Raw genomic sequence first — 27,486 nt, 5'->3', positions numbered from 1 at the left:
GTCTGGCTGCGCAAGTTCTGTCGTTGAACCAGGGCTCAGGTTTAGCTTTAGGCTGCACAGTTTTTAATGAAGCTACAGAGTCCAGTATGTTTCGGCAGGAGGAGTGACACCAGGAACTGAGCTCCTCCGTGTCAACAGATGTTGAGTCAGAGGGGACAAAGAGCTGGTCGAACGCAGCAAAGAACTGACCGGCAGTGAAAGGATTAAAAGTCAGACGGCACCAAGCAGAAGCACAAGATTTAACTGCAACACATGAGAAACCAACTTCGAATAATACAGGCATATGATCCGCCGGGAGGGTAGGGCCGAGGCCCGGTAAAGGTGATTAGGGATTCCCGCCAGGAGCGAGGGCAAAGTTTTCTGTCCACCATGATCAAACGCACCTAGATCTCTGACATTATGTCGAAGATCCAACAGGAATTGGCGATCATACACCAGCAGAGACTCGATCTGTATAGTGCCAAGGGATAGAAACAACAAAAACACCAACCAAAGCAGCAGCAGCAGCAGATGGCCAGCCACACCACACCACACCATCTCACTCTCATTCCAGATAAACATGATAAAACCCTGTGTAACGCTTTCACAGTCAGCTTGTTACTTGTTAATCACCACCAGAGCAACAAAGCAGAAAAGATAACTCTGACATGCTTGTAAATGACGATGAAAGGGCCATTAACCAAAAATAACATGTCTTAAGTGCTTATGATTTGGTTACTAACATTCTGGTGCAAAAGGACTTAGCATTATAATATAATATGAAATGCTGATACCCCTGTGTGAAGATAATATTCACAATCACCATTAAGAAATCAGACACCCAAATAAGTTTATCATTTCAGTGTATTAACAAAACTGTAATGAATAAAACATATTTAACAATAAAACAGCTGGGCCTACAGATGTGTTTCAGCACAGACAGTATAAGGAAAATAAAGGGTTTTTTTACCATGAAAGTAAAGATTTTCTTGTAGGAACCTTAAATACAAGTATGAACCTGAAAAAGAGAACAATAGGTCACTTCTTTTTACCTATGTTTTACACATGTAACAATAGTGATTGTGGGCTGGGCCAAATCCATGTGAGCTACACTCAGTATGGTGCCTGAACACATCCTGTGTAGACACAAACAGCTGCTGTCTGCAGCAGCAGACATGCGACTCACACTACTCCTCCTGTGTCGACATTGTGTTACATTTTTGTCATCATAGCTAAGTCAGAATTCATTTTGTTTCTTTAAATTTTTCATTGAGTCAGTCTTGACTTAGTTTCAAGCCTGTTTCAACTCAATCTCAAAACTGCTTAAGCTTGGACTTCTCAGTCTCAGTGCAAGCGGTCTTGACTATAGCCCTGCCTTTCATGACTCTGAACATCAATGATTGTGTGTGAAAACATAATGAATTGGTGAGGTCCTGACCTACATTAAATTTGCAAAATGCTATTTTTTCCTCAGGGACAACATCCGGAGTATCTCTTTGGGTACCAACAGCAATGATGTGGCCATCCCTCTGACAGGAGTTAAAGAGGCCTCTGCTCTCGACTTTGATGTCTCTGAAAGGAGAATATACTGGACAGACATACAAGCCAAGGTAGGCTGAGCAGTGGAAATTTATTGGAGTCTGAGTTGGAATTTATGTTGTTTCAGAAACACACTTTGATTTAAAAAAACATTATATAAAATAAGTAGGGTTGTATATGTGTACTTCTGTAAAAAAAAAAAAAAAAAGTATGTGAAATAATTCAGTCAGAATACATGTAGGCACTGTATTGTTTATTTTATCTGACCTGATTCCTTATTTAAGGGTTTTTTGGTCATTTCATGACTTTGAATTTCTGTGCCTCTCAGACAATCAGCAGAGCGTATATGAATGGCAGCTCTGTAGAACATGTCATTGAGTTCGGACTGGACTACCCAGAGGGCATGGCAGTTGACTGGATGGGTCGAAACATCTACTGGGCTGATACAGGCACGAACCGCATCGAGGTGGCCCGGCTGGACGGCCAGTACCGGCAGGTTCTGGTCTGTAAGGATCTTGACAACCCACGCTCACTGGACAACCCACGATCATTAGCACTGGACCCAGCCAACGGGTGAGAATGGAAACAACACAATTTAAAAATCTGATTGACATATTGGTAAAAATTGCTAATTTATGAAAAACCGCCACATTTTCAGCAACCTATCAATCTGCTTTTTTGGGGGGGGTTTATATATATGTAGACATATATATATGTGTGTATATATATATATATATATATATATATATCTCCCTCCTCAACATAATGCAGAAACACTAACTACAGTAACTAATAACATAGTCTGTCTCTCCACTGACATCTCCCTCTCTCCCTCTCCCCTCTCTCCTTCACACACACACACACACACACACACATACATGCACACACCTCACCTCTTGAAGTTTTCCTTTTAGGTCAAATACACAGGATATAGTTTTACACAGTCTGTGGCAGCAACAGTCAAGTCTGCAACAACAAAGTCACTATAGAAACTCAATAATATCTCACTGTAAACAAATCTAACATGTTAATAAAATAAATATTCTTCCTGCCATCACAATACTGGGTGAAAAAAAATAATGTTATCTTAGCATGAAGAACACAGACATCAGTATAAGTCATTCAGCCTGCTCTCTGTCCCCCCTCTACTGAGGAGACTTACTGTCTACAGGTCGGCTGCCTCGGCTACATTTTGTCTGCATTTTGGTTGCCTCAGGTACATTTCCAGATTATGTGATACTTGTACTACTCCTACTTCTACTTCTACTCTGCTTTCATTTTAGTTTGTTTTTAACAATTTGCTGTTAGCCCTGTTAGCACGATGTGCTTGTGTAGACCACAATCGTAAACCACAATAGCGGTGAATGAGACTGTGGACAGAGCAGATTGAAATATGGCTTTGCACATGCTGATCACGCGTATTGATAAAGAATTGGTGTTTTACTGGGAGAGGTTGTATTGTACTTACAGTAACAAGCATAGTTGTCGTCAATGTCTTATTCTTGAAGTTATATTTCCTTCATCTCGCTTTCTCTCTCTCTCTCTCTCTCTCTCTCTCTCTCTCTCTCTCTCTCTCTCTCTCTGTCTGTCTGTCTCTCTCTCTCTCTCTCTCTCTCTCTCTCTCTCTCTCTCTCTCTCTGTGTCTGTGTGTCTGTGTATCTGCGCGTGTGTGGAGGGGGTCAGCCCTGACATGCACAGGGCAGGAGAGAGGCTGCAGCATGATGATACATGAAACCAAACCTTTAAAAAGTAACGATAAAAGAGCCAATAATGTTGGAGCTTATTATTATTATTATTATTATTACGGTCTTGATTAATTTTGCCCCGGGCGGTTAAATACCAGGTCTCGGTACCCATCCCTGTTCAGGCCACTCAGAGGTTGCTTCTGGGCTGCATGTGGCCCGCTTTGAACAGCTGAACATTTGATAGAGCAGTTAGTGGAGCAGCCCTGTGGAGGTGATTCACTGTCAGACACCTGTATTATGCTGAAGGGCCGCTTCTTTCAAGGGTGTGAGTTGGTGCCAATGACTTCATGTAGCGTGCCTCTTCACTCTGTCTGAGGTAGTGAGAGTGTAGTGATGTCATTGTGCTGGTATGTGGGTACAACAGCCAGCATCCTGCCTCTTTTCACCCATAACCTCCAGCTGAGAGGGATGATGCTATTAAACCTGTTTGTTAATCACTGTTCATCTCAGGCCAAACCACCCCCAGACACTCTGATTTGCCCCTGTGTGTGTTTGTGTGTTTATGTGGGTGTTAAGTACCTGTGCCAGCGTGTCAAATTCCCTAACACATGTCAGTCACTTGGTGGTATCTTGATGATGTCATGGTGCAGAGCTGTCAGCACGCACGCCTGGAGGCACCTGATGTCATTTAATGATCACATAGCCATGCTCACACATTAATAAAGACAACAGCACAGTTGTCTGCTTTCACAGAACTTAACAAAACAAATGTTACAAAATGGAAACAGGTTCTCAGTGTGGAATAGATGAACCACCTACGTAAATATTTTATCCAAAAAAACCCCAGATAAACTGATTTTAGGGAACCTACCGTAACTCTCTCACATACAGAGATGGATAGTTTAGGCGTGTGTGTCCCGGGCTGAAACAGTGTTTTGTCTCCACAGCTACATGTACTGGACAGAGTGGGGTGGTCGACCTCGTATAGCCAGAGCCTACATGGATGGCAGCACCATCACAACACTGGTGGATAAAGTGGGGCGGGCCAACGGACTGACCATTGACTACGTAGACCATCGACTATACTGGACCGACTTGGACACGTGCATGATCGAAAGCACCAACATGCAAGGTTTGGACACAAAAACATACTCTAAGCTATCCTAATATTCTTTGTACATCAATAGGCTTATGGCTCATTTCATAACATAAAATTTCCACCTAAAAAAAACAAAACACTCACACTAACTAAATGGTGGGTGTTGGTTGTGTGAGTAGGGTAATCCTCATTGCACACTGAAGGCACACATTAAAATGAACCTAATCAAATAATTGGTAGCAAAATATATTTATTACAGTCATGGTTCCTACAGATCCTTAAAAATCCTTTAAAAAAATTTGATATTCAAAATTTATGATCAGTAAGTCTTGAAACATATAGTTGTGTGATGGGTATTAAATTTTGAGATGAAGTTAAGCTATGAGAAACCCAATCAAGCAAACATGCTCCAAATATACTCCAAACTAAATAAAATATAATTGTTTGTTTAACATGCAAGCATTCATTTAGACAAAGATGAGTTTGTGACCAAAAATCAATCAATCAATCAATCAATCAATCAAACTTTATTTATATAGCGCCTTTCATACATCAATGCAACCCCAAAGCGCTTTAATGAAAAAAAAAAATGAGCCTCAGATTTGGCTTCAATTACAGCAGTGTACGCAGGCTGGCAACATCTTTCTGACGTTTTTTTCATTGCCTCATCACCACCACAAAATACAACATGACCTGCAGTCATCATGTGATTGGCTGTATTTTTATGCCACTGCACCGGCGATAGCTGTGGCCGGAGGCATTTTGTTTTCGAGTTGTCTGTCTGTCTGTCTGTACCATTACTGTGAACACAATATCACAAGAACGGCTCAAAGGTATTTCTTCAAATTTGGCACAAAGGTCCGCTTGGACTCAAGGATGAAGTGATTACATTTTGGTGGTCAGAGGTCAAGGTCACTGTGACCTTCTTCATCTTGATCTCATGAATGGGATATCTCAAATACACCTTGAGGGAATTTCTTCAAGTTTGGCACAAACGTCCACTTGGACACAAGAATGAACTGATAAAGATTTTGGTGTCAAAGGTCACTGTGACCTCACAAAATATGTTTTTGGCCATAGCTCAAGAATTTATATGTCAATTATGACAAAATTTTCATGTCTAATAGGATAAAATTGTAGTAATGACTTTTAATATGCAACTTTACTGTGACATCATATTGCATCATATTACTGCAAAAACAGTTTTCTGGCCATTAGGAACAGAAGAGGAGACATTTGGTCAGATACTGAATTGGTGACACTAATCCACCTGTGCTGCTTGTATAGAACTTCTGTGCTGCTGGGTGTTTGAATCATCCATGTTTTATAATTTGTAGCTTCTTTGCAGCATATTCCTCCCATATTTGAGGAATTGTCTACTGTCATGGCTACATATGAGTCTGGACACACATGGATGTAAACTAACCCAACTAGTTTGTGGAGGCATACAAACATGAGGCGGTAATTCTAGTTTTTCATGTTTCTGTGGCCACAAGTTTGCATTTGCTGACCTCATCTCCTCCTGACCATGTGGTTTAAAACTCATCAACCATTTTGATAGGAAACCCTCAAAAGTGGGCGAGGCTTAGCAAATACAGAGGTGAAGTATGAAGCTGTGCAGAGGACTGTTGACCTCAACCCACTCCTCCGTCACCTGCTTTGTTGGATAGGGTCCTTCCTATGATGAGGATGAGGATGAAATTCATAAATTAGACCATGCTCTGTCAACAGCGGTTTTGCTTGTTCATATTCAAAGACACACCTCTGACCCATGATATCTCTCTGCTAGCTACTACAACCTTGGCAAACTATCAACTGCAGTTTTATATGATAGGCAGTGTGAGCTAGTTGCTAAAACAAGAGATGGTTAAACAACTGACACAAACTTGTATTTGTTATTTGACTGTGTCTTTAACATACTGCATGAACCTGGTTATTGATTACATTGCTGAATTGAGGGTGGAAGTATATTTGTGACCTTGGACATAGTAGTTTAAAAAAGATTTAAGGTCCAGTCACTAGCCTTAGTGAACCTTGAGATAAGATTATTTGGTCAAAACAAGATTGCTAAATTGTTAAATTGCAATATGTGATGCACAGTGGAAATCCGTTCATCAAGTACATTATGTAGTTGGCAATATAGGCATCACTGAGATCCATTTAATGGTATATTTTTGTTGCACAACCACTGGGTATTTGCTGCTGATGTTGTGGAAGTAATTTCCAGAAAATGATTATCAACCAGAGATATCTCCATTTATCTTCAGAGACAGAGGGAAATAAAACTAATACATTCTCAAGACTTTTTAGTTACAATTCTCAGCTCCACTGATGAGTGCAGGTTATTTACTGTTTATGTGTCGGTTGATCTTTGTCACACTAATTTCTAACTAATAGCTGGATTTGCATGAGATTTGCTGTTCACATTCTCACACCAAACAAAATTAGAAACTTATTGATTTTGGAGACTTCATGACCTTTCCTCTAGTGCCACCATCAGGCCATCTCTCAGCAGAGTGAATCTGACTCTGCACAACACATGATGCCACATGTATCCTAAACCTTTATCAGTACCAGTTATTCTTTTGATGTTTTTGACCTCTGTCATATCTTGTGTAGGCCTTCAGAGGGAGATCATCGTAGACGACCTCCCTCACCCCTTCGGTCTGACTCAGTACCGAGATTTTATCTACTGGACAGATTTTAACCTGCGCAGTATTGAACGAGCAGACAAACGCAGCGGACTCAACCGCACTGTGGTGCTGCAGGTATGGGAACAGGCGAGTGTAAGCAACTTCAGTAACCAGTATGTTTGATTTCTACTTTTATTGTGCTCCTAATTTGTTCTTTTAGAGACTTTCATTAAAATCTGGGGGAGACACTTGATACTTTGTATTTTTGGCATTAAAATGATCATTAAACATTTGCTTGAAATATCAATCCAGTCCAGAGATACTGGACAGAGGGATGTTGTATGCTGTAAAGCCCTCTGAGGAAAATTGTGATTTGTGATATTGGGCTTTATAAATAAAATTGATTGATTGATAGATTGATCTTTTTTGCCGTGACATCACTGTGTCCCCAGGGCCAGCTTGAGCTGATGCTGGACATTCTGGTGTTCCACTCCTCCCGTCAGGAGGGTACCAACGAGTGCTCCCATAACAACGGCAACTGTGCTCATCTTTGCCTTGCCACACCTGCTGGTGCCCAGTGCCGCTGTGCCTCCCACTACACTTTAAACCCCGATGGACGAAACTGTAGCTGTAAGTACAGAGAGAAACACTAGTATGTCTGACAATCAAAGGATGAATTCCAGGACTGGTTTTTGAAACAAATGAGAAAGACCCCATCCTTTTAATGAGTATAGTTGAGATGTTCTTCAACATGGCATTTAAATATAATACTGCTTTTCTAAAATCAAAGCTGATTTTCAAGCAATGGACAAGCGACTGCTGCCATTCTCTGATAAATTAACACTTATTACATCAGGACAACAGCAGTCATGTCAGACTCACCACTCTGCTGCTGTTGAATGACTGATTGTAGAACATCCTTGAAATTAGCTGTTGTATTTAAAACATTAAATTATTTCACCTCTTTTGAGTTGCTGTAAAGATTCAGTTCACAGTTGAATTGCAAAAAACATCAACAGTGAGATGGCTGGAATTTTTTGTGTGTGAGTGATTGTGTGTTAGCCCAGTGATGGACCTTGTCCCTGCCTTTCTGCTGCCATGCAGCTGTAGTCGGGAGCATCTACTGTGTAGAAATAACGGCCACCTATTGGTTTGTGGATTCATGTTTTTTGGCATTTTGGCTGTCGGCATCTAGATTTTTTGGCATGAGAAGTGACCATATGTGATCGAGAGGGTGGAGTTGGGTGGATCTGACCCATAGACTGTGGCACCTCACAGACAAACTGTCACTCAAAGCGTCTTTAATCAGAATCAGAATCAGCTTCATTCGCCAAGTACGTGTGTACATACAAGGAATTTGACTCCGGTAGACTTGCTCTATACTATAATATACAATATACAAAAAATATACAACTATACATTAAATATAAAAAATAATTTAATTATTTTTGAATATGTACAATATACAAGGAAGCAGTGTTGTTTCACCTGCCACTCTGTGACTGTTTATGAGCTCATCAGAGTGACAGCCTGGGGGAAGAAACTGTCTTTGTGAGGGGTGGTTTTGGCGAACAGTGCTCTGTAGCGCCTACCGGAAGGGAGGAGTTTAAACAGATTGTGTCCGGGGTGTCTACGGTGATGTTTCCTGCCCATTTCCTGACCCTTGACCTGTACAGGTCCTCGATGGAGGGAAGATCAGTCCTAGTACTCCTCTCTACATACCTGATTGTCCTTTTCCTGTCCAGTTTGGTGGCAGATCCAAACCAGACGGTGATGGATGTGCAGGGAACAGCCTGGATTATGGCTGTGTAGAACATGATCAGCAGTTCCTGAGACAGGTTGAGCTTCCTGAGCTGTCGTGGGAAGTACAGCCTCTGCTGGGCCTTTTCCGGACAGTGTCTAGATCCTTGCATAAGTCCCTGGGGAGTCGAGGTGGTGCAGGATGTAGTGCAGTCCCATGTTGACTGCATCATCCACCGACCTGTTTGCCCGGTAGGCAAACTGCAGGGGGTCCAGCAGTGGGCCTGTGATGTCCTTCAGGTGGCTCAGCAGCAGTCTTTCAAAGGATTTCATGACCACAGATGTCAGGGCGATGGGCCTGTAGTCATTTAATCCTGTGATGGAAGGCTTCTTGGGGACCGGGATGATGGTGGAGCATTTGAAGCAGGAGGGTACTTCACACAACTCCAACTATTGGTTGAAGACCCGAGTGAAGATAGGGGCCAGCTGGTCAGAGCAGACTCTCAGGCAGGAGGGAGACAGACCGTCAGGTCCCGGAGCCTTCCTGGTCTTCTGTCTCTGGAAGAGCTGACACACATCCTCTTCACAGACCTTTAGTGCAGGTGGGGAGTTAGAGGAGAGGGGGGAGGGGGAGCTGGGGGTGCAGGTAATTCCTTTCTGTGGTTGGAATGTGTGAAAAGGGCCTTTTCAAACCTGCAGTAGAAGCTGTTCAGGTCGTCTGCTCGTCAGAGGTTTTCCACAGGGTAGGGGGATGGTCTCCTGTAGTTGGTAATGTCTTGCAGGCCTCTCCAAACTGATGCAAGGTTGTTGACTGAGAAGCAGTGGGTTTTAGCTTCTCACTGTAGCCCCTCTTGGCTACCCTGATCTCTTTTGTCAGCTTGTTTCTGGCCTGCTTGTACAGGGCCCGATCCTTGCTCCTGTAGGCCTCCTCCTTGGCCTGGCACAGCCGCCTGAGTTTGGGTGTGAATGAGGGTTTGTTGTTGTTGTCTTGGTCTGCACACACATATCCTCACAAAAGTTGATGTCACATGTAAGATGTCACAGTGTCAGTCAGTTCATTTAGGTCTATGGCTGCAGCTTCAAAAACACTCCAATCTGTGCAGTCAAAGCAGACCTGTAGCTCCAGCTTTGACTCCTCAGTCCACTTCCTTACAGTCCTTACTACAGGCTTAGAAGTTTTTAATTTCTGCCTGTAGGTCAGGATAAGATGGAGCAGACAGTGATCAGAGAGCCCCAGAGCTGCACAGGGGACAGAGCGATAAGCGTCCTTTAACTGTGTAGCAGTGGTCCAGTGTGTTAGAGTCCCTGGTGGGGCATTTTATGTGCTGTTTGTATCTGGGACGTTCGAGAGAGGTTTGCGCTGTTAAAAACCCCTAGGATGATGAGCAGGGAGTCTGGATGTTTTTTCGCCACGTCTGTCACCTGGTCAGCGAGGTGTTGTAACGCCTCCATTTCCTAAGCCATAATAAAATTTAAATGGATGAGTTTTATAAAAAAATCACCCCTGTACAGTTGTCATGAATGGTTAAATTAGCTATAGTGACCAGAACTGATGATTGTGATTGGTTTAAAGAAATACAAACAATCAGTACCTTTCCACCCTCAGTGGGTTATTATGATGATTTCAGCCAGACCTTTCTCCAGTGATGGCAAAGTGTTAGATAGGTCTGGCTATGCAAGACTAACACCGGATTTCCACTGGATGCGTGTCCGTTGCGGAACGGCAGCGCTGGTTATCCGCTGCGTGCTCCGCTGTCCATCAATACCCACCGGCTGCGTTTGCTGTGCAGAGCAGTGCAGCTCCGCCGTAAGACATCTTGGTGCACTGCCATGATTAATATCTCCTCGTCCATGGTGTCAATGGGGTGAAATGACGTCTGAAAACCTCTGACCTGTTGACTTCAGGCCTGCCTCTGCCCATTATGTAGTTTTCAAGGTGTAGTGCAGGGAAATATGATCCGCCGTGAACACTGTGTATTTTATTTTGAAAATTAACTGGATGTTTTATTGTGTTTTTGTGCACAACATCCTACCCCGCACGATCTGCTCTGTGCTGAATTGCTGCGTTGTGCTCCGGTGTCCGGCAAAAATAGAAGTCCTGCGTATCTGTTGCGAAGGGCTCCGGAGTGCCGGAGCTGTGACGGAGCTGGAACGCAGCACAGCCACAGCCGGTGGAAACACACACATTGACTAGAATTGAATCTTATCGGCTCCGCTGCCGTGCCAGAGCGGAGACGCAACCAACACGCATCTGGTGGAAATAGGCCGTAATGAGGATTGACCGGCTTCTGGAGATAGCCTCAAGTGGCCATTTGAGTAACTGCAGATTGTGGCATGTTGGCTTCATTTTTCAGCAGCTTGGTTGGGAGTCAAGAACAAATAGAACAGAAATGACTGAAGTAAAAGGTTAAAGGATTAACCTCAGTTGCCTCTTGCTCAACTGCCAGCACACAAACTATGTGAAAATCTGCATGCGAGCCCACACACACACACACACATTTGAATTCTTTATTTGATTCCACCAAATACATTAAATATGGCAGGGAATCAAATACAAAAGGGGTCAAGAAGACAATACTGGTCACTCATGGAAATACATAGCATCTTCTCCTCCATACAGCCAAGCTGCCTATAACAGCAGAAACAGAGCAAAATTTAGCGAGCTTTTTTGCTCTGCACTTAGATATGCCAGCAATGTTCAGGCCACTAGTGGTATATTTATACACATGGCCCAGGCTTCCACACACACACACACACACACACACACACACACAGGCTGGGGAAGCCAGCATACTTGTGTTGTTTCCAAAAAGTGGAGGCAGTCAACACTTCCTCAGCTCTTGGGACCATCATTCAGAGTGGTTTCAGCTGTTCTGATGGGATGATGTGTGTTTGTGTGTGTTTTGACCCTGGGTTTTTGTGTTTCACAATATGTGTTGAGCAAACTTGGGCCTTCCTGTGAACATTGTTCATTCCGTATACTCACTCCTCTTCATTCCTTCATCCATCCCTGCATCCCTTCTGACTCTCTGTCTACAGCTCCCTCTAGTTTCCTGCTCTTCAGTCAGAAGGCCAGTATCAGCAGGATGGTCTTGGGAGAGCAGAGTCCTGACATCATCCTGCCCATCCACGTCCTGAGGAACGTCCGAGCTGTAAGCTACGACCCGCTGGACCGGCTGGTCTACTGGCTGGATGGACGACAGAACATCCGCAGGGCCAGAGATGATGGAGCCATGGTAAAATTCACCCTGATGCATGCACTGACTGCATTTGATACACAAGTGTCAGATCTTCAACATATATCTCCTTGAACTCAGCTGCTTGCTATCATGTAAAAATACAATCAACTTAACAGTAAATGTGTCCTTTAAATGTGTCCTCGCCTTCACTAAAGATAATGTTCTGCTGTAGGCCAACTTGAAGTTGAGGTAGACTTCATACAGCTTCCTAGAAAAATAAACACTGTAGTTATATGCAGATTAATAGATCTGCTGCAGTAGTGAGACAGGGAGCAGTTTGTAAAGCTTCCCATGACTAAATATCAGTATGAGTCAAATGTTGAACTTATGACCTTGCTGTGTTTGCCTCCAGTCTTCCATGATAGTGAGCAGCAGCGTTCAGCCAGTAGATAACCAGCTTCATGACCTGAGCCTGGACCCCTACAGTCGCCACATTTACTGGACCTGTGAGACAACCAACACCATCAATGTCCAGAGGATGGATGGACACACCGTGGGTGTGGTCCTGAAGGACGACACTGACAAGCCACGGGCCATTGTGGTTAATGCTGAGAAAGGGTGAGCTCACTGTTCCACAAAATAAGTTTCATGAACATATGTTGTACTCTGTGTGTGGAAGAAAATGATGATTAGAACTGTTTATCTGTGAATTTAATGGCATACCTCTGTGTCTGTGTCTCTCTCTGCAGGTACATGTATTTCACCACAGTGCAAGAGCGCTCAGCTAAGATTGAAGGAGCCAGTCTAGATGGGACAGAGAGAGAGTCTCTGTTCACCACTGGGCTGATCAGACCAGTCGCTCTGGCTCTGGACAACAAACTAGGAAAACTATTCTGGGTAGACGCCGACCTTAAACGCATCGAGAGTAGTGACCTGACAGGTGAGTTACTGAAAACAGAAATAACTCAAATGTCCGCTCACATAACGCCCAGAAACATTCCATGAAATTCAGTGAGGAGTAAATCTGCCTGTTCATGAGTTTGTACAGTAAGATGGGGAACAACTAAAAGGCTACTGAAACCATATGATGATGATTTAAATTTAAAGAGGCAACAGAAAAATCAGACTATCACCGTTTACATAGGTTAATTAGTGGCTTTGCAATCTTTGTAATAAGCTTCTGCCATCGGTGCCGAAATTTCACGGAAAAAAATCTGCTTTGCTCAGGGACTGGAGCTGGTCCTTATGAGGAGTTGGGCATGAGATAGTTGAGTCCTGAGCACAATGGCAGACGGACAAAGTTTGGAGACAAGTGGAAAATTGTCTGTCTGGGGAGGCAAAGAAGAGCAAAAAGGAGAGTGATAAAAGAAGAGGAAAAACAAGAGTAAACCTCAGCCAGGCGTTCAAGAGATGGAGGGAGCTCCGTGACCAAAGAGGCTTCAACACCGGTGTCCAGCTAGCTTTCTTTATAATGGATCAGTAAGTAACACGGCTAAATGTTAGCTAGCCGAGAGAGGACTGTACTGTACTGGCTGCTAGTTAATTCCTAGCTTGCCAGCATCGCAAATCGCCATAACCAGGGACCGGGTAGCGAGTGTTGGTCAGCTGACATCTTCGTTGGTCTCTTTACTCATTTATTTGGGTGTCCACACACCTTCTCATTCTACATATACATAAAGGTATACCGGTAGCTTTCAAGCCTACATTTTATTGATTATCTCTGATCCCCACGGTCGTTGCGACAGTGCGACGCAACACCACTGACGCTAGGTGGCGCCAAACTAAAAAAAAAAACCCGAATCCTATCTGTTGCCTCTTTAAATAAATGCTTCATATCAATTGGGATTAATAATTAATTTCAATAATTGAGAAGAAAGCTTCTAGAAAGGTGGGGCTTCCTCTCTTCCACCAACATGATTAGTGCCTCTGACTCCTCATTGCTAAAACTTAACGTCTATCATTTTGTCCATAATAGAAAGCTAGCTAGCCAGTGACAAGTGGGAGTTGTTGATATTATGTCTTGTCCATCTTGCCTAGCCTACCAGTACATTCTAATCAAAGATAGAGGTAGTCTGTGCACATTCTGAACATAGATACAGGCATGACAGGAGCAGGAGGTGCAGCTGGAAGAATCAAAATTATATTTAGGATTAGGATTTAAGTTAAGTTAAGACAAGATAAGAGGTTTGAAATAGGAGAGGACACAGCCATAAGATTAAAATTGCTTATGAAATAGGAAGATAGGATTTTTCGTATCTTGGAAACTTAAGTTAGGACAAGCACTTGGAATATTGTTCTGTAATGAGGCCCCAGACTCCCATGACTTATTCATAGCCTCATGCAGCCACATGGAAAACATGACCAAAAGCAGACATTTACTGAAGCCATTCCACACACAGATTGATATTATTTGTTGAACTGAGACCAAATAACACAGACAGACACAGACTGCAGAGCTGTTTTGTCTATCTGTGCAAGGGCTAAAAAGATTCTGTCAGTGACTCTGGTCATATACAAACAAACCCTCTGTTCCATTGTGCTCTGTTTTATTTACATTGGCTCATCCAACCACAGCCATCGAAATTCAAACAGTATCTGTAATTAACAAGAAATGTCAAAGATATGTATGAGTTTTTCTCATGTTAAGTTCTGAGTTGGATTCACCAAACTCTCTAAACTCAACAACCTAAACAGCTTGTTTCAAACTGATGAGTTCCACCTGTTTATTAGGAGGTGCACTCTGTGAGATTTCATCATGAGCATTATTGCTTAGCATAAAATTGCCATATAAGGCTACATTTGTGGGCAAGTTTACAGTAATGTTACCAAAGAGTGAAAAGAAGAACTTCACTCTGTAGAGCTGCTACAGGAGATCTGTAAACAAGTCCAGCAGTGTCTGCAGTGGCATTGGAGTAAATATTACAGGTCAGCTGCTAACAAACGTCTTGTCATCAGAGCAGTGCTGTACTGTAATGGCAGTAAAGACTGAATGATTGTACATGAAGTTAAATGGTAAAAAGACCAATCATGGACTAAAGCAGTCCATTTTACGAAAGACTGACAAGAGGATGTGACTGTCACAGAGATATTAGACAAAAAGAATACATTAGGTGAAGTTAAACTGTCGGCTACAACAGAGAATGATCTTGCAGACCTGCAGAGAGACATATAACATTGTTCCATCTCCCCCAGGAGCCAATCGCATCGTCCTCCAGGATTCCAACATTCTCCAGCCAATGGGGCTGACAGTCCTAGGAGATCATGTGTACTGGATCGATCGGCAACAGCAGATGATAGAGAGGGTGGACAAACTGACTGGAGATGGACGCACACGCATACAGGGACGGATATCATATCTGACTTCCATCCATGCTGTGGAAGAGATGGATCCGCAAGAGTTCGGTATGGATGGACTTCTTGCTTTGGCTTTTAACATTACTTACTGCCACATGTACTGAGTAGTTTATAGCAGCAGGCTGTATTCGTGGAGCTTTGTTGAGTTGTGGTTTGGCAGAAAAGTGTGTAATGATGTAATGAATGTTTCTCCTCTCCAGCATCCCACCCTTGTTCCCGTGACAACGGGGGCTGTTCTCACATCTGCATTGCTAAGGGTGACGGAACACCTCGCTGCTCCTGTCCCATGCACCTGGTGTTACTGCAGGACCTGCTGCACTGTGGGGGTAAGCAACAAAAACACTAAAAGGGTTATGGCAGTCTCTCCATTCATTTCAATGTGGAGATGGGTGAAACACAATCGCTGTTAGTCATAAATTGACCTGCCCCCTTGGCCTGGCGCAGAGTCCAGTCTGATGAAACTTTGACACACAAAATTGCAAGGCTCTCCATTGTCCAATTAACAACTTTGTGGACTGCTATTGTTAGCATGCTAGCCATGCTAGCTCCCACAGTTTTTGTTTACAGCCCAGACCACTCTATTTCCTGTCTGCTCTGCTTTTGGCTACACCACATGAGTACATTTCACCAGGTGGACAGTCTGACTGTGCCAGGATACTCACACACTGAAGGCTTCGGTCTCTATGAAATTCAGTGTTCTAACCTTTCATCTCACAGCTTCTCCCTCTTTGTCCTTTTGTCCTCTTCTCTTCTCCTCCACACTATGAACATATGTTGCCTCCTCTCTCTCTCTCTCTCTCTCTCTCTCTCTCTCTCTCTCTCTCTCTCTCTCTCTCTTTTTCTCACTGTCAGAGCCTCCCACCTGCTCCACAGAGCAGTTCACATGCTCCACAGGAGAGATCGACTGTATTCCTATGGCTTGGCGTTGTGATGGTTTCCCTGAATGTGATGACAGCAGTGATGAAGAGAACTGCCCCGTCTGCTCAGCCTTTCAGTTCCAGTGTGATAAAGGAGGTTGCATCGACGCTCAAAGGCGCTGCAATGGTGAACCGGACTGCGCAGATCACTCTGATGAACAGGATTGTGAAAGTAGGCTCACACTTGAACACACTGACATGTACCTTTTAGCAGTTACACCATCCCTTTTGTGGTTCTATGACTAATACAGAGAAATAGTTCTGAATCAGCAGAATTCAAGTATTCCTAAAACACAGTACTTTTATAGATTTTATTTTATCCAGTACAGAATTGAAACAGTCTGTGGAGCTCTCAGCCTCCCTTTCTAACGGTCTTTCAATTTTCTCTTCATAAGGACAGACTTAAAGTTCAGACTCCGTATGGGTAAAGGATTACTGTCCTTCAAGTTAATCAAAAAATGTCTACCATCACATCCCAGAAAGTGCAGAGAACTGATGAAATCTAACACCAGAAAAAAGTATTAAGATATTTATGATAACCATACAATTGATAAACAAATGCATGAACCAAAATCGAAAACCCATTCCACCCCTAAACATGACTCTCACATGTAGGGGAAAACTACAGTGCTGTCACAGTCCAATGATGGTCAGATTCGTTAAGTAAAATTAACTTACGGTCACACTGTGTACCATATGATGGGCCTAAGACTGAAAATGTCCTCTTATGTTCAGCTTGTTTTCCTTATTTTTAGAAATGCGGGTCAGGGTTCCCATGGTCCTGAAATTCCTGGAAAAGTTATGAAGTTAGGAAAACTGTTTATTTCTTTCTGTCTTTTCCAGGTCTGGAAACAGTTTAGAATTGACATGATGGGCTCGAGTTTCACAGACCGGGCGAGGCAGGGGCGCAGCACACCTGCGCTTCGCCAACTGGGTGTGGCCAGGCGGATTTTGCAAGTTTGGCACACCGTACGCGCTGGCGCAGCTACTCGTCTTTCCGACCTCCGTCCCTCCTACCTGCGCAAGTCGGAAGGAGGGAGGAGAGAAGGCGTGGAGTGGGTTTTACACACATCACACCAATCAAATGAGCCCCTCTCCTCGCCCTTAAATGCACCGCGCAAAGGCGTAATGAGAGTTCACTCAATTCGCCATGGCAGAAGAGAGCAGCAGCGTCAGATGGCCAATATTCTCCCAGGAGGAAACTGATGTTTTGGTCCGGGAGGTCCAAGCTCGCAGTGTCCGAATATACGGAACTGCGAGCAGACCTCCACGGGCTGATGATGCAAAGGTAGCCTGGGAGGAGGTCACCACAATTGTAAATCAATGTTGAGTTTCTCTCGTGCACACGCTCTCTCTCTCTTTCTGTCTCGCAGTCTCACTCTGTTTCTTTTCTTTTGACTTTTCTAAGATGACAGATGCTGAATATATACTCCCTATCTGATGCTGTGGCTGTTTGTGGTTGGCTGAGAGGGATGTGAACTCATTAGTTTGCAGCTGTGTTAATCAAATCAGGTTGGGTTTCCATTACGCGTGCCAAACGTGCCAAACGGTGCCAATCCCCTTTGATCTGACATCAGCTGTGACGGGACAGTCGATATAGAGATACATTTATGTGCTGATTGCAGATAGTTGCATTGAATAGTGGTTTTGTGGCTATTTATTGCATCAATAATGTGCCTGACATTCTAGAAATCTGCCTGTGAGGTTTTGGTGACGTGTGCGCACTGTCCGCTGGTCAACCAAACTTCGGCTTACACCGGCTGCGCTCCGCCTGCACTGACAGTAGACCTGGTTTCAGCTGGCGAGCTTTTAGCACACCTTCGGCGAAGCCTTTTGGCACGAAACTGTCACTGCCCCAAGCTGGATCTGTCGACACCTCCCCCTGCTGCGCCGCCACACCCATCTCAGTGCACCTGGGTCTGCCAAATTACCAAACTGAGTGCGCCTCGGGTTGCACTGCTCGAAACTAGCTCTGTGTGGTGTTCGCCACCCTGCGCCACCTGCGCTGCGCCGGGAAACTAGAGCCCATTGTATCAAGTGATACAGACCTACATTGTGTCATTGACAAGGCCACACTACCTCTTGTGGAAAAGACACATCAGGAGAGAAACAGGAAAATTCTAAAAAATAAAAAAGATTTAAGGCCATATCAATTTTATGATACAGATAAGCAGTAACTGCCCACTGTGTTGGGTCACTGATACACTTGGATGGGGGAAGACTGGACGGACGTGACAGCGATCGTCCTTAATTTATTAAGGTATTTTGAATGCTCAGGTTCAGGCAAGGTTGCAAAGTAATTATTTGTAATTAGTGTTGGGCAGGTTACTCTCAAAATGTAATATATTGCATATTACTAGTTACTGTCATTTGAAAGTTATAAGTGACTTTACACTATTACACCCTGTATGGAGTAATAAGTTACCTTTGACACTACTTTTGCGTTACTTTGACCAAAATGGCCGCAGAGGAACTACTGTTGATTTTAAATGGATGAGGGTCATGTTGTTTCACAGCAGGTAATCAAAGCACAGAAGATCCAGTTTATTACAGTTCATTTCAAATCCAGTGCTGCGCAGGTCTGACCCATTCATGCATTCACATACAGTTGTTACCACTTTGTAGTAAAGTGAAAAAAAAAAGAAAAGAATATAAAGACCGATTAAATAGCCTCTACCTTTTTAAATACGTGAAAAGCCTTGAATAGATCAATGTCTGAGACATAGATAAATATTTGTGGGCCTATGATATGAAACACAATAAACTAATAATGAGGTTAGCACAACAAACAGAATGGCGTGTGAGTCAGTCACTATGACGAGTGCAAACTAATAGTATGGAGCTGGAAAACCCATCTGCCAGCTCCCGGTGTGCTGGTCAGGTACAGCAGCACTTTAGAGAGAGTTATACATAAGAATGGAATGGTGTGCTAGCATGATCCGCAGTTTTAGAGGATGTGAATGGAAACACATCCAACATATACTAACATCACCCAGATGTGCTGATTACCGGGATGAGGAAAAAACGTACCAGAGGTCAGCTCCTTATCCTTACTGTCTTCAGGCAGCTTTAAGACACAAAAGCAAAATGGGATATGCTGTACGTCATTATATTAATGGAAACACACTGAACATGATAACTTACAGTACAGCATGACCCAGATGTGCTGATCACCGGCACCCTTCTATGATGTAGTCTATAGTGACCATAGGCTGAATTAATAAGGTAGTGACATGACAACACACAACAACCTTTGGGGGATGTTTTTTTCTGTCGGCACACTGTCGGCAGAAGTGGAGCAGTGTAAATGCAATAATATTACCCAAAATTCTGTTGGTAATGTGCTATATTACTTTGTTACTGCTAAAATGTAATATATTACTGTAACGCGTTACCCCCAGCACTGTTAGTAATATTCATAAAACAAGAATTAAATGCATACAAACGTGTCAAAATTATAATCTAAACACATCAGATTGCACTGACATCTATCTTTCAGATAATCAGTTTTCTACCACCCAAAAAGGGGCGTGGCCTTGACGTTTGTGAAGTACTCATATGTGGTTGACAGTTGCACAGTATATGTATTGTTTCCCTGCTGTTAAATGAAGCCCTAGTTTTTATTCATTTTTGGGAGATCACTTTTTGTGCCAGATATTTTTTTAAAAGTGACAAAGCATGTTTTTAATATAATAGGTAGACAGTAGGAAAACACAGGTGTAAATAATCAAATGAATTTGGTTCTGTTTAGCTGCAGGGTGTAAAAAATAACTGTTTAATCAAATGAAACTGAAGGCTTTCCCTCAAACATGATACCATCCAACCAGAACTAATTATTAATAAGAAACTGACAAGCATCTCCATCTCTGTGTGTCCTCCTCTTTCTTGCTCTCCTCCAGCCATCTGCCCTCCCAACCAGTTCCGTTGTGGTGACAACCAGTGCATCACAAAGAAACAACAGTGTGATAACTACTCAGACTGCCCTGACGGATCAGATGAGCTTGCCTGTGGTAAAACCATTTAAAAATACAGCATACTGTATTTCTGGTTAAGTACTTGAAAACTTTTCCCTGACTTTGTATCTTTGTGTTTTCCATGTGCAGAGTATGTGTCTCCCCCCTCCAGTGGCATCCCTAACACTGGGCCTAACACCATCGTTCCAGTCATTTGCATCATCCTGCTCGTCTTTGTGATCGGGGGAGCTTATTTCGTGTGTCAGCGTGTGGTGTGTCGACGCTACAAAGGCCCCAGTGGAACTTTTCCCCACGAGTACATCAGTGGTACACCCCATGTGCCCCTCAATTTCATCGCCCCCAGCAGCTCTCAGCATGGCACCTTCCAAGGTCAGATCAGCCACATGGCAGCAGTGGTGTTATTGCTATACTTATAACATGACTCATTTGCAATGGTGTTAGTAAAATGTGTAACACTGTGTGCAGGTATTTCCTGTGGGAAGTCTATGATGAGTTCAGTGAGTCTGATGGGCAGCAGCAGCAGTGGAGCCCCTCTCTATGACAGGAACCACGTGACTGGAGCCTCATCCAGCAGCTCATCATCCACCAAGGGAGCCTTCTATCCTCAGGTCCACACACACACACACACACACACACACACACACACAGACACTGTGTGCATGCTGTCAGCTGTTTCCTGATCACAGTCAGATAACACATATATTTTCTGTTTGTAGATCCTGAACCCTCCTCCGTCCCCAGCTACTGACCGCTCTCTCTACAACACAGAGATCTTCTACTCCTCCAACAGTCCGTCCACCACCAGATCATACAGGTAACGCACATTCACTGTCTCACATAGACCAGTTCCATCTCACCAGCAAACAGCTGACAAAGCTGCATCAAGGGTTGGCCCATTGTTAGTTTAATGTTGGGCTTTGCTGCTTTTATATTTCCGGCTATATATCTCTTCTAGTATCTTACAGCCCACTGCAAGGACATTGCAAACCTATGCTGTTCAGTCAAAGTTTGCTCATTACTACACAACTTTATTTTAAATTTTAGTGACGATCCTAAATTTTTAAAAGACACGAAAAATGTGAGGCATAATTTTGTAGGAATGTGTCTAAAATGATGCACAGTTGAGACTATGTAGTGTAGAAAAGTATGGTAATTGATTTTAGTAATTTCCTGGTCTGGATACATAAAAATTAAAAGAGAGTATAGAAAAATATTCTTTTTCCAGACTATTGCCCCTGTTCTATTTTCTAAAATATGAAATTAAGAATTTCTAGAAATAAATTGATCATATAAGCAGAGTGTTATTTATGGTGTTTGGAGCAAGCAGCCAGCGCAGCCAAAATGTCATCACTGCGTGAGAGAGTTTGGACCAGAGCAAGCTGAATGTCGTCAAAAGCAATGGAAGAAATATACTGTGTGACCCAAGTGCCTTATAACTAAATCAAATCTGAACATCCATGACCAAATCATGGACATTATTGAGTTAAAGTCAGATATTGAGCTTGAATATTTAGAAGTTGTGCAGTGACGTAGTTTTCTGCGTGAGAAAGCCGCACATTCATCATTGTTTCCATGGACACAGTAAATAAACACTGATGCCTTGAAAGTTAATTTATTTAAATTTTTTATGACTGTTCGATGCTGTGGCCAGAGGCATTATGTTTTCAGGGTGTCCGTCTGTCTGTACGTACGTGTGTACATACGTCCCATTCTCGTAAATTCAATTCAGTTCCATTCAATATAACTTTATTTATTCCGAAGGAAATTCTTGTGCCAGAGAATGCTTCAGATTACAGAAACAGTTAATGTTCACAAAACCAGTAACAACCAGAACAACCAGTGGGTTCAGGGTCACACTCTGGGCCCAGTTTTTAAAACAATAGTCTTAAGTGTCAGTCAAAATTTTCAAAATATACAATATACAATATAAAAGTGTTTAAGGAGCAAAAAGCAATGTCTAGCAGAGTAACAACACAAGTAAGATAAGTACAAGAGTAACTAAAATGAACTCAAATGGTGGAAAAATGCAGATTGCACCTGATAGTCAATGTTCTATTGTATATGATATAAGACTGAGAAGTAGTGCTGCACATGATTTTGAGAAAACAATATTACTTCACTGACAAGTGATAGGGTTGGGTCGGTATGAGAAAAAAAAAACGGTCCGTTTTTTGTGAAAAACCGCATCAAGTCGGTAATACCGGATTTTCACCACTTGGGGGCGCAGTTGAGTCATTTAAAATAAAAAGCGACCTTAGGACGACAGAGTGACAGTAACACGTTGTTTCTTTTATTCCTTACAAATAAATTTTGCAGCTTACTCAATCAGTGCAAACAAGGGTTGCCTCCTTCGTCTGGCTCAAAGCCAAAGTGCTGCCATAGTGGCGCATTCCTTGATTTCTTCAAGACTAAATTGTCCGCCATTATCAACTCCCCATCACTGTTAAACAAACTCCAGGCTACAGTAGAGGCCTCGGCGCATGCGCACTCGCATTCCCTAGCTCAGTCCCCGCCCCACTCCCACCCCCCTCTTTCTCCTGCTCACTGTGCGCTTGGCGAAGAGGCAGACACAGGTGCTCACAGACTTGGGCGCACTATAAGCGGAGTTGAGCGCACTTCCGCATTGTAGTTTCCTGTAAAAACGTCCGTGAAAAATCCCTGTGATGTGAAAAATACATGCCGAGCAGTCTTGTGTTACACTGGTGCGCGGGTATGCGGTCTGGTCAGTCTCAAAAAAAAAAAAAACCCGGTCCAAGACAGAGTACCGAACCGAATTGGTATTAACGAGAACTGACCCAACCCTAACAAGTGATCATGATATTGAAAAGTAATATTGTACATTATGTTTAAGTTCTAGTGCACCTAATGTAGGCTTATATCGTTGTCACTGTCTTCTGTTTCAGCTCTTCTCCCTACAGAAGGGGGAGGAGTTATACAGTTTGATGGCCACAAGTAGAAAAGATCTCCTGTGGCGTTCTGTGGTGCTCCTTGGTAGTCTCAGTTTACAATTAAGAACATGATATCTTAAGAACGCCTTGAGGGAATTTCTTAAAATTTGGCACAAACATCCACTTGGACTCAACAATGAACTGATTAGATTTAGGTGGTCATAGGTCAAAGGTAACTGTGACCTAGGGTACGTCGCATTTCATGAACACTGTGAGATGGACATCATAATGCTCTGCAAAAACACTTTTATGGCCATTACTCCAAGTCATATCTCAGAAACAGAAGGGGAGACATTTGGTCAGATACTGGTGACACTAATCTTGGGTCCCCAGTAGACAACAATATAAAGGATAATGCCTGACAAGGTGTCCATTATCACTAACAATGGGAGATACTCTAGTCTGCCCAGCTCATGGAACCCTTTGGCTCAGCTATTAGCCAGAAAGCTAACGTTATGCTAGCAAGATTCAGACTCAATAACATTGCATACAGTTGACAAACAGTAAATCTAATTTTACAGTATGTTTAACAACAAGGCTAGCCAGCAATCCAGCCGTGTCATTGTCCCCAATAAATATCAAGATTTTCACGAACAAACGTCACGCTGTGTGTAACGTTACTGTGTAATATTACTGTGGGCCGCAGGCTGAAGTAGCCAGTTAAATAGCAGATGAGATGTGAAATGATTGCTTAAGTTCAAAGGGGCAGTGTAGTACCCGCAGGGTGTGTTGCAGTCTCCCCACTGTGGTGTTCAGAGGATGAAGCACTGACGGACGACACTCGTGGTGGAAATTATTTGTAAACAGATTACAGATACTGATATGTATTAGGTGTCCCCTATCCGTTTTTAATGGACATCCTGTAGCCAATCAGAATCAGTATTCACCCAGACCATGGTATAATATCTTTTACTTAATATGTTTAGGGGAAATAATATCAGTATAGGTAGCACCAGTTACTTTACTTCCTCTTTGGGCAGAGATGAACTTGTCAGGGTTTGGTGTTAATGGATTTGTATGAGCTACAGTAGCTACAGTCTTCTGGCAATTGTTTGGCAATATAATAGTAAACATTATAATAGTATAATGTTAGCAGTTGGATTTTAAAACCAGTTATTTACATGATAAACATTAGCTTTTTGTACTGAGATGTCAAATATGGTCTGAAAAGTCTAGAAAATAATGGAATGTGAGATACCCTGAAGATGAATGGTAATGGGATTGAACATGAACCCTTATCTAGACAAACTCTGTATTTCCTCCCCATCAGACCCTATCACCCAGTCCGTGGTGCAGCTCCACCTACTACTCCATGCAGCACTGACGTCTGCGACAGCGACTACACCCCTCATCACCCACCGGCTGGGCTGGCGTCATCAGCAGGCCGCTGGAAGGCCTCGGGCCACGGCAGCCACGGCAAACACAACAAGTACTACATGGACCTTAACTCAGACTCGGACCCCTACCCTCCACCTCCGACCCCCCGCTCCCAGTACCTGTCAGCTGAGGAGAGCTGCCCGCCCTCCCCTTCCACCGAGCGCTCTTACTTCCACTTGTGCCCGCCTCCTCCCTCGCCCTGCACCGACTCCTCGTGACCCTCCAGCAGCCCCGGAGCCCTGTAAGGAAGGATGCAGTCCACTTGCTATAAGAACTGGCCTCGTCTGGGCCACTTTACCAGGGAAAGAACTCATGTGCCAACTTCCAGCCCTGACCGGCTCACACGTGCTGCTTTATATCAGCTGGTTAGGCTCAAGTGCCTTGTTCAAGGTTCCTCTGTCCCACATTGGTCATTTCATCATTCCAGTCATCTTGGAGCTCTCAGGGTGACCATCATCTGATCAGTTGTATGTCTGTCTTCCATGTTTCCTGCTCTAACATTCACTCAGTCATGGCAGGTTGAAGGTTTGAGGCCCTCGCTGCCTCGCTGCAGGGCACAAACAGAGATGAGTGAATACAGCCAGCAGCTCCCTCTTACATTCTCATTCCATCTAAAGGAAAAAAAACTTCCTTTGTCGGGCCACTTCTTGACTACAAATTTTTGAGACTTCCATCTGTCCGAATATACAGTAACTCCTCGCCCCATGCTGCTCTTGCCCTCCCTGAAACTCTTCAACATTGAATGAGAGAGAGTTAGCAGTAGGCACGGCTGTTGTGTGAAAGCCTCACACCATTTGTCTTCTCCTGCCTCATGGCGCCCTTGTTGGCAGACCAACGGCAGGACTGTATATAGTGTTAAAATAATATGAACAAAAATAAATCAGAGAGGAATTATTTTACTATTTTATTCACGCTGGCTGATCCACCACTCCAAGAGAAACACACGACAGATAGGTGAGTGGATATATGCATGAGTGAATGATGAATGGGTGTGTACATGAGTACATGTGAATGTTCGGCTTGATGTAGGAAATCAGATCAATTTGTAGATGCTGACTGAATTAATGTGTATGAATGAATGAGGGATGGATGGAACAGGGCCAAGATCAAAGTGTGAAATCTTTTGTACATTGTGTTGAAATTGTGTCCCTCACGTTTCAAATTGTGAATAGTGTGTAGTTGAATCTGGGGCTTTTTTGAAGTCAACCCAGAGACAAAGACTGATCTGCCAACAGTCTCCCCTTTATCCCATGAAATCACCGTGTGACAACAACATACCAAATGAATATCAACGTGTAAAGCTATTGTACATAGTATGTGTAATGAAGTCAGTGATTGAGTTGTGAGAAGTGAATGCTTTTCATTGTGAATCTGAACCTCTTCCATCACATCTTCTTCACCCTCATCATCCCGTTTACCAAAAGTATGTTTGCTGCTATTGTGTACATACTCTATCAATTACTATGACTTATAATTACACAGAAAGCCCAAAAGTACCACTCTCATACTGACAGTAGATCATGAAGCTATTATACAGTTAATAACAAATTATTCTTATAGCGACTTTTGTTATTTGTATTTCTGTTTGTGTGTAGATCATTATGTATGTTTCTGTGTCAGTTGCCATGTTTGGTTTGAAGGAGTCTTTTTGGAAATAGAAAAGTGAAAGAGTTCCAGCTGAGGCATTTTATTCAGAGCTGTTCCAAGAGTCAGCTGAAGGTCTCAGTATGCTTCAAATACATCTTCCCTCATCTCTCTTCAAGAGCTCTTTTTTTTTATGTTTCTGTGGTCTCGACGCAGTGACCTGGCCTACCTCCATGCCTCTACACACCTGGCCAATCACACAAGTGGCGTGTCTGTGGGGGGTCAAGTAGGTGGAGTCTGCACACCATTTAAAGGTGTCTCAGCTGGCATATACCCAGGATGCCCCACTCTGTTCATGTGGCAAAAGCAAGCAGCGACACCAAGGTACCAAAAACTGCAGTTCTTTGAACGGCCTCTTGAGGCTGGCTCCAGAAGCTACTCAGTCCCCATAGACCCCCATGTTGAAATGCCCAACTTAACAGCAGAAATAAACATGTTTACAGCCTGGTACAAAAACAGTTTTGCTCTCTATAGCTAATTTCCCCCTTCATCACAACTGTATGGGGGTGAATTTTTATGTAACTCAACTGTTTACATTTTATTAAGGCTTAAAGTTACGCACAACTAAGGGCATGTGACAAGCTGATAGTGTCCTCACCTTCTCAGTCAGATCCACCCCTTGCTCCACACAGCGCCAGCCTGTCAACCAAACATGGTGTCTTCTGCTTCCAAAAAACCAAGATGGTGATGGCTGAAATGGCGAACTTAAGGCTGCAAAACTGGAGTCCACAAACCAATGGTTGACATCACAGTAGCTATGTCCATTGGGCAAAAGTGTGGCATGTACACCTACCTCGACCACATGGCTGATACAAACACAACAATAACTCAATATTGCCGTTACAGCCTTACACTGTCTTCACAACACCGTGCAGTAACCACTCTATCAACCACTGATCTGCAAGAGAGTTCCTCCAAAAAGCAAAGCATTTTTAACACGGCTGCCGCTGCCATGCCAAGGTCCGTAGCTGCAATGACAGACAGGAATCACTGAAATTACCAAAGATGTCTACATATTTGGAAAATTTACCAGTCATCTGAAATTTGGTAGAAATGTTATCCCAGGCCCTGTTTTTTTCTGGTTGACCTGATAAGACCCCAACATTATCAGCTCCTCCATCTTGTCTTCTTTCTGCCTCCATGATGCTCACTACTTGATCGGTCAAAGCCAGGCAGCAACTGCCAAGTTGGAAACTGCTTCCCCTCTGCTGCCTTCCCCTCATTGAAATGACTGGAGGTGGCGAGTTACCACATGACGGTGTGAAAGTCCCTTAAGCCCTAATTAGTGGAGTACAATACATCATGTTACTACTAACATTTCTCTCTGTGGCATTGTTGTCTTGCCAACAAAATAAACTCTGACCCATCTATTATTTGTTTACGGTGATGCCTCTTCTTTAAAATGTTGTCCCTTCCAT

At 43.2% G+C, this 27,486-nt stretch overlaps 1 protein-coding gene across 1 annotated transcript in view; it reads left to right on the top strand.

Annotated features, from left to right (window-relative positions):
* lrp5 (low density lipoprotein receptor-related protein 5) overlaps positions 1-24,781 on the top strand; it is a 105,661-nt gene extending 80,880 nt beyond the window's left edge. The window contains exons 14-29 of the mRNA XM_033635281.2: positions 1,454-1,589; positions 1,847-2,091; positions 4,151-4,335; positions 6,922-7,070; positions 7,388-7,565; positions 11,715-11,911; positions 12,267-12,472; positions 12,604-12,794; positions 15,047-15,256; positions 15,409-15,534; positions 16,061-16,297; positions 20,025-20,135; positions 20,229-20,468; positions 20,565-20,707; positions 20,816-20,913; positions 24,318-24,781. Of these exons, the coding sequence (XP_033491172.1) occupies positions 1,454-1,589; positions 1,847-2,091; positions 4,151-4,335; positions 6,922-7,070; positions 7,388-7,565; positions 11,715-11,911; positions 12,267-12,472; positions 12,604-12,794; positions 15,047-15,256; positions 15,409-15,534; positions 16,061-16,297; positions 20,025-20,135; positions 20,229-20,468; positions 20,565-20,707; positions 20,816-20,913; positions 24,318-24,642 (2,977 nt within the window). The 3' untranslated portion in view covers positions 24,643-24,781. The remainder of the gene's footprint in view (positions 1-1,453; positions 1,590-1,846; positions 2,092-4,150; positions 4,336-6,921; positions 7,071-7,387; positions 7,566-11,714; positions 11,912-12,266; positions 12,473-12,603; positions 12,795-15,046; positions 15,257-15,408; positions 15,535-16,060; positions 16,298-20,024; positions 20,136-20,228; positions 20,469-20,564; positions 20,708-20,815; positions 20,914-24,317) is intronic.
* Positions 24,782-27,486: the final 2,705 nt, after the last annotated feature.

Source organism: Epinephelus lanceolatus, chromosome 5 (genome assembly GCF_041903045.1).
Source record: "Epinephelus lanceolatus isolate andai-2023 chromosome 5, ASM4190304v1, whole genome shotgun sequence".
Classification (NCBI taxonomy): Eukaryota; Metazoa; Chordata; class Actinopteri; order Perciformes; family Serranidae; genus Epinephelus; species Epinephelus lanceolatus.
The sequence above is the reverse complement of the archived record's forward strand: the minus strand, read 5'-3'. Positions and strand labels throughout refer to the sequence as shown.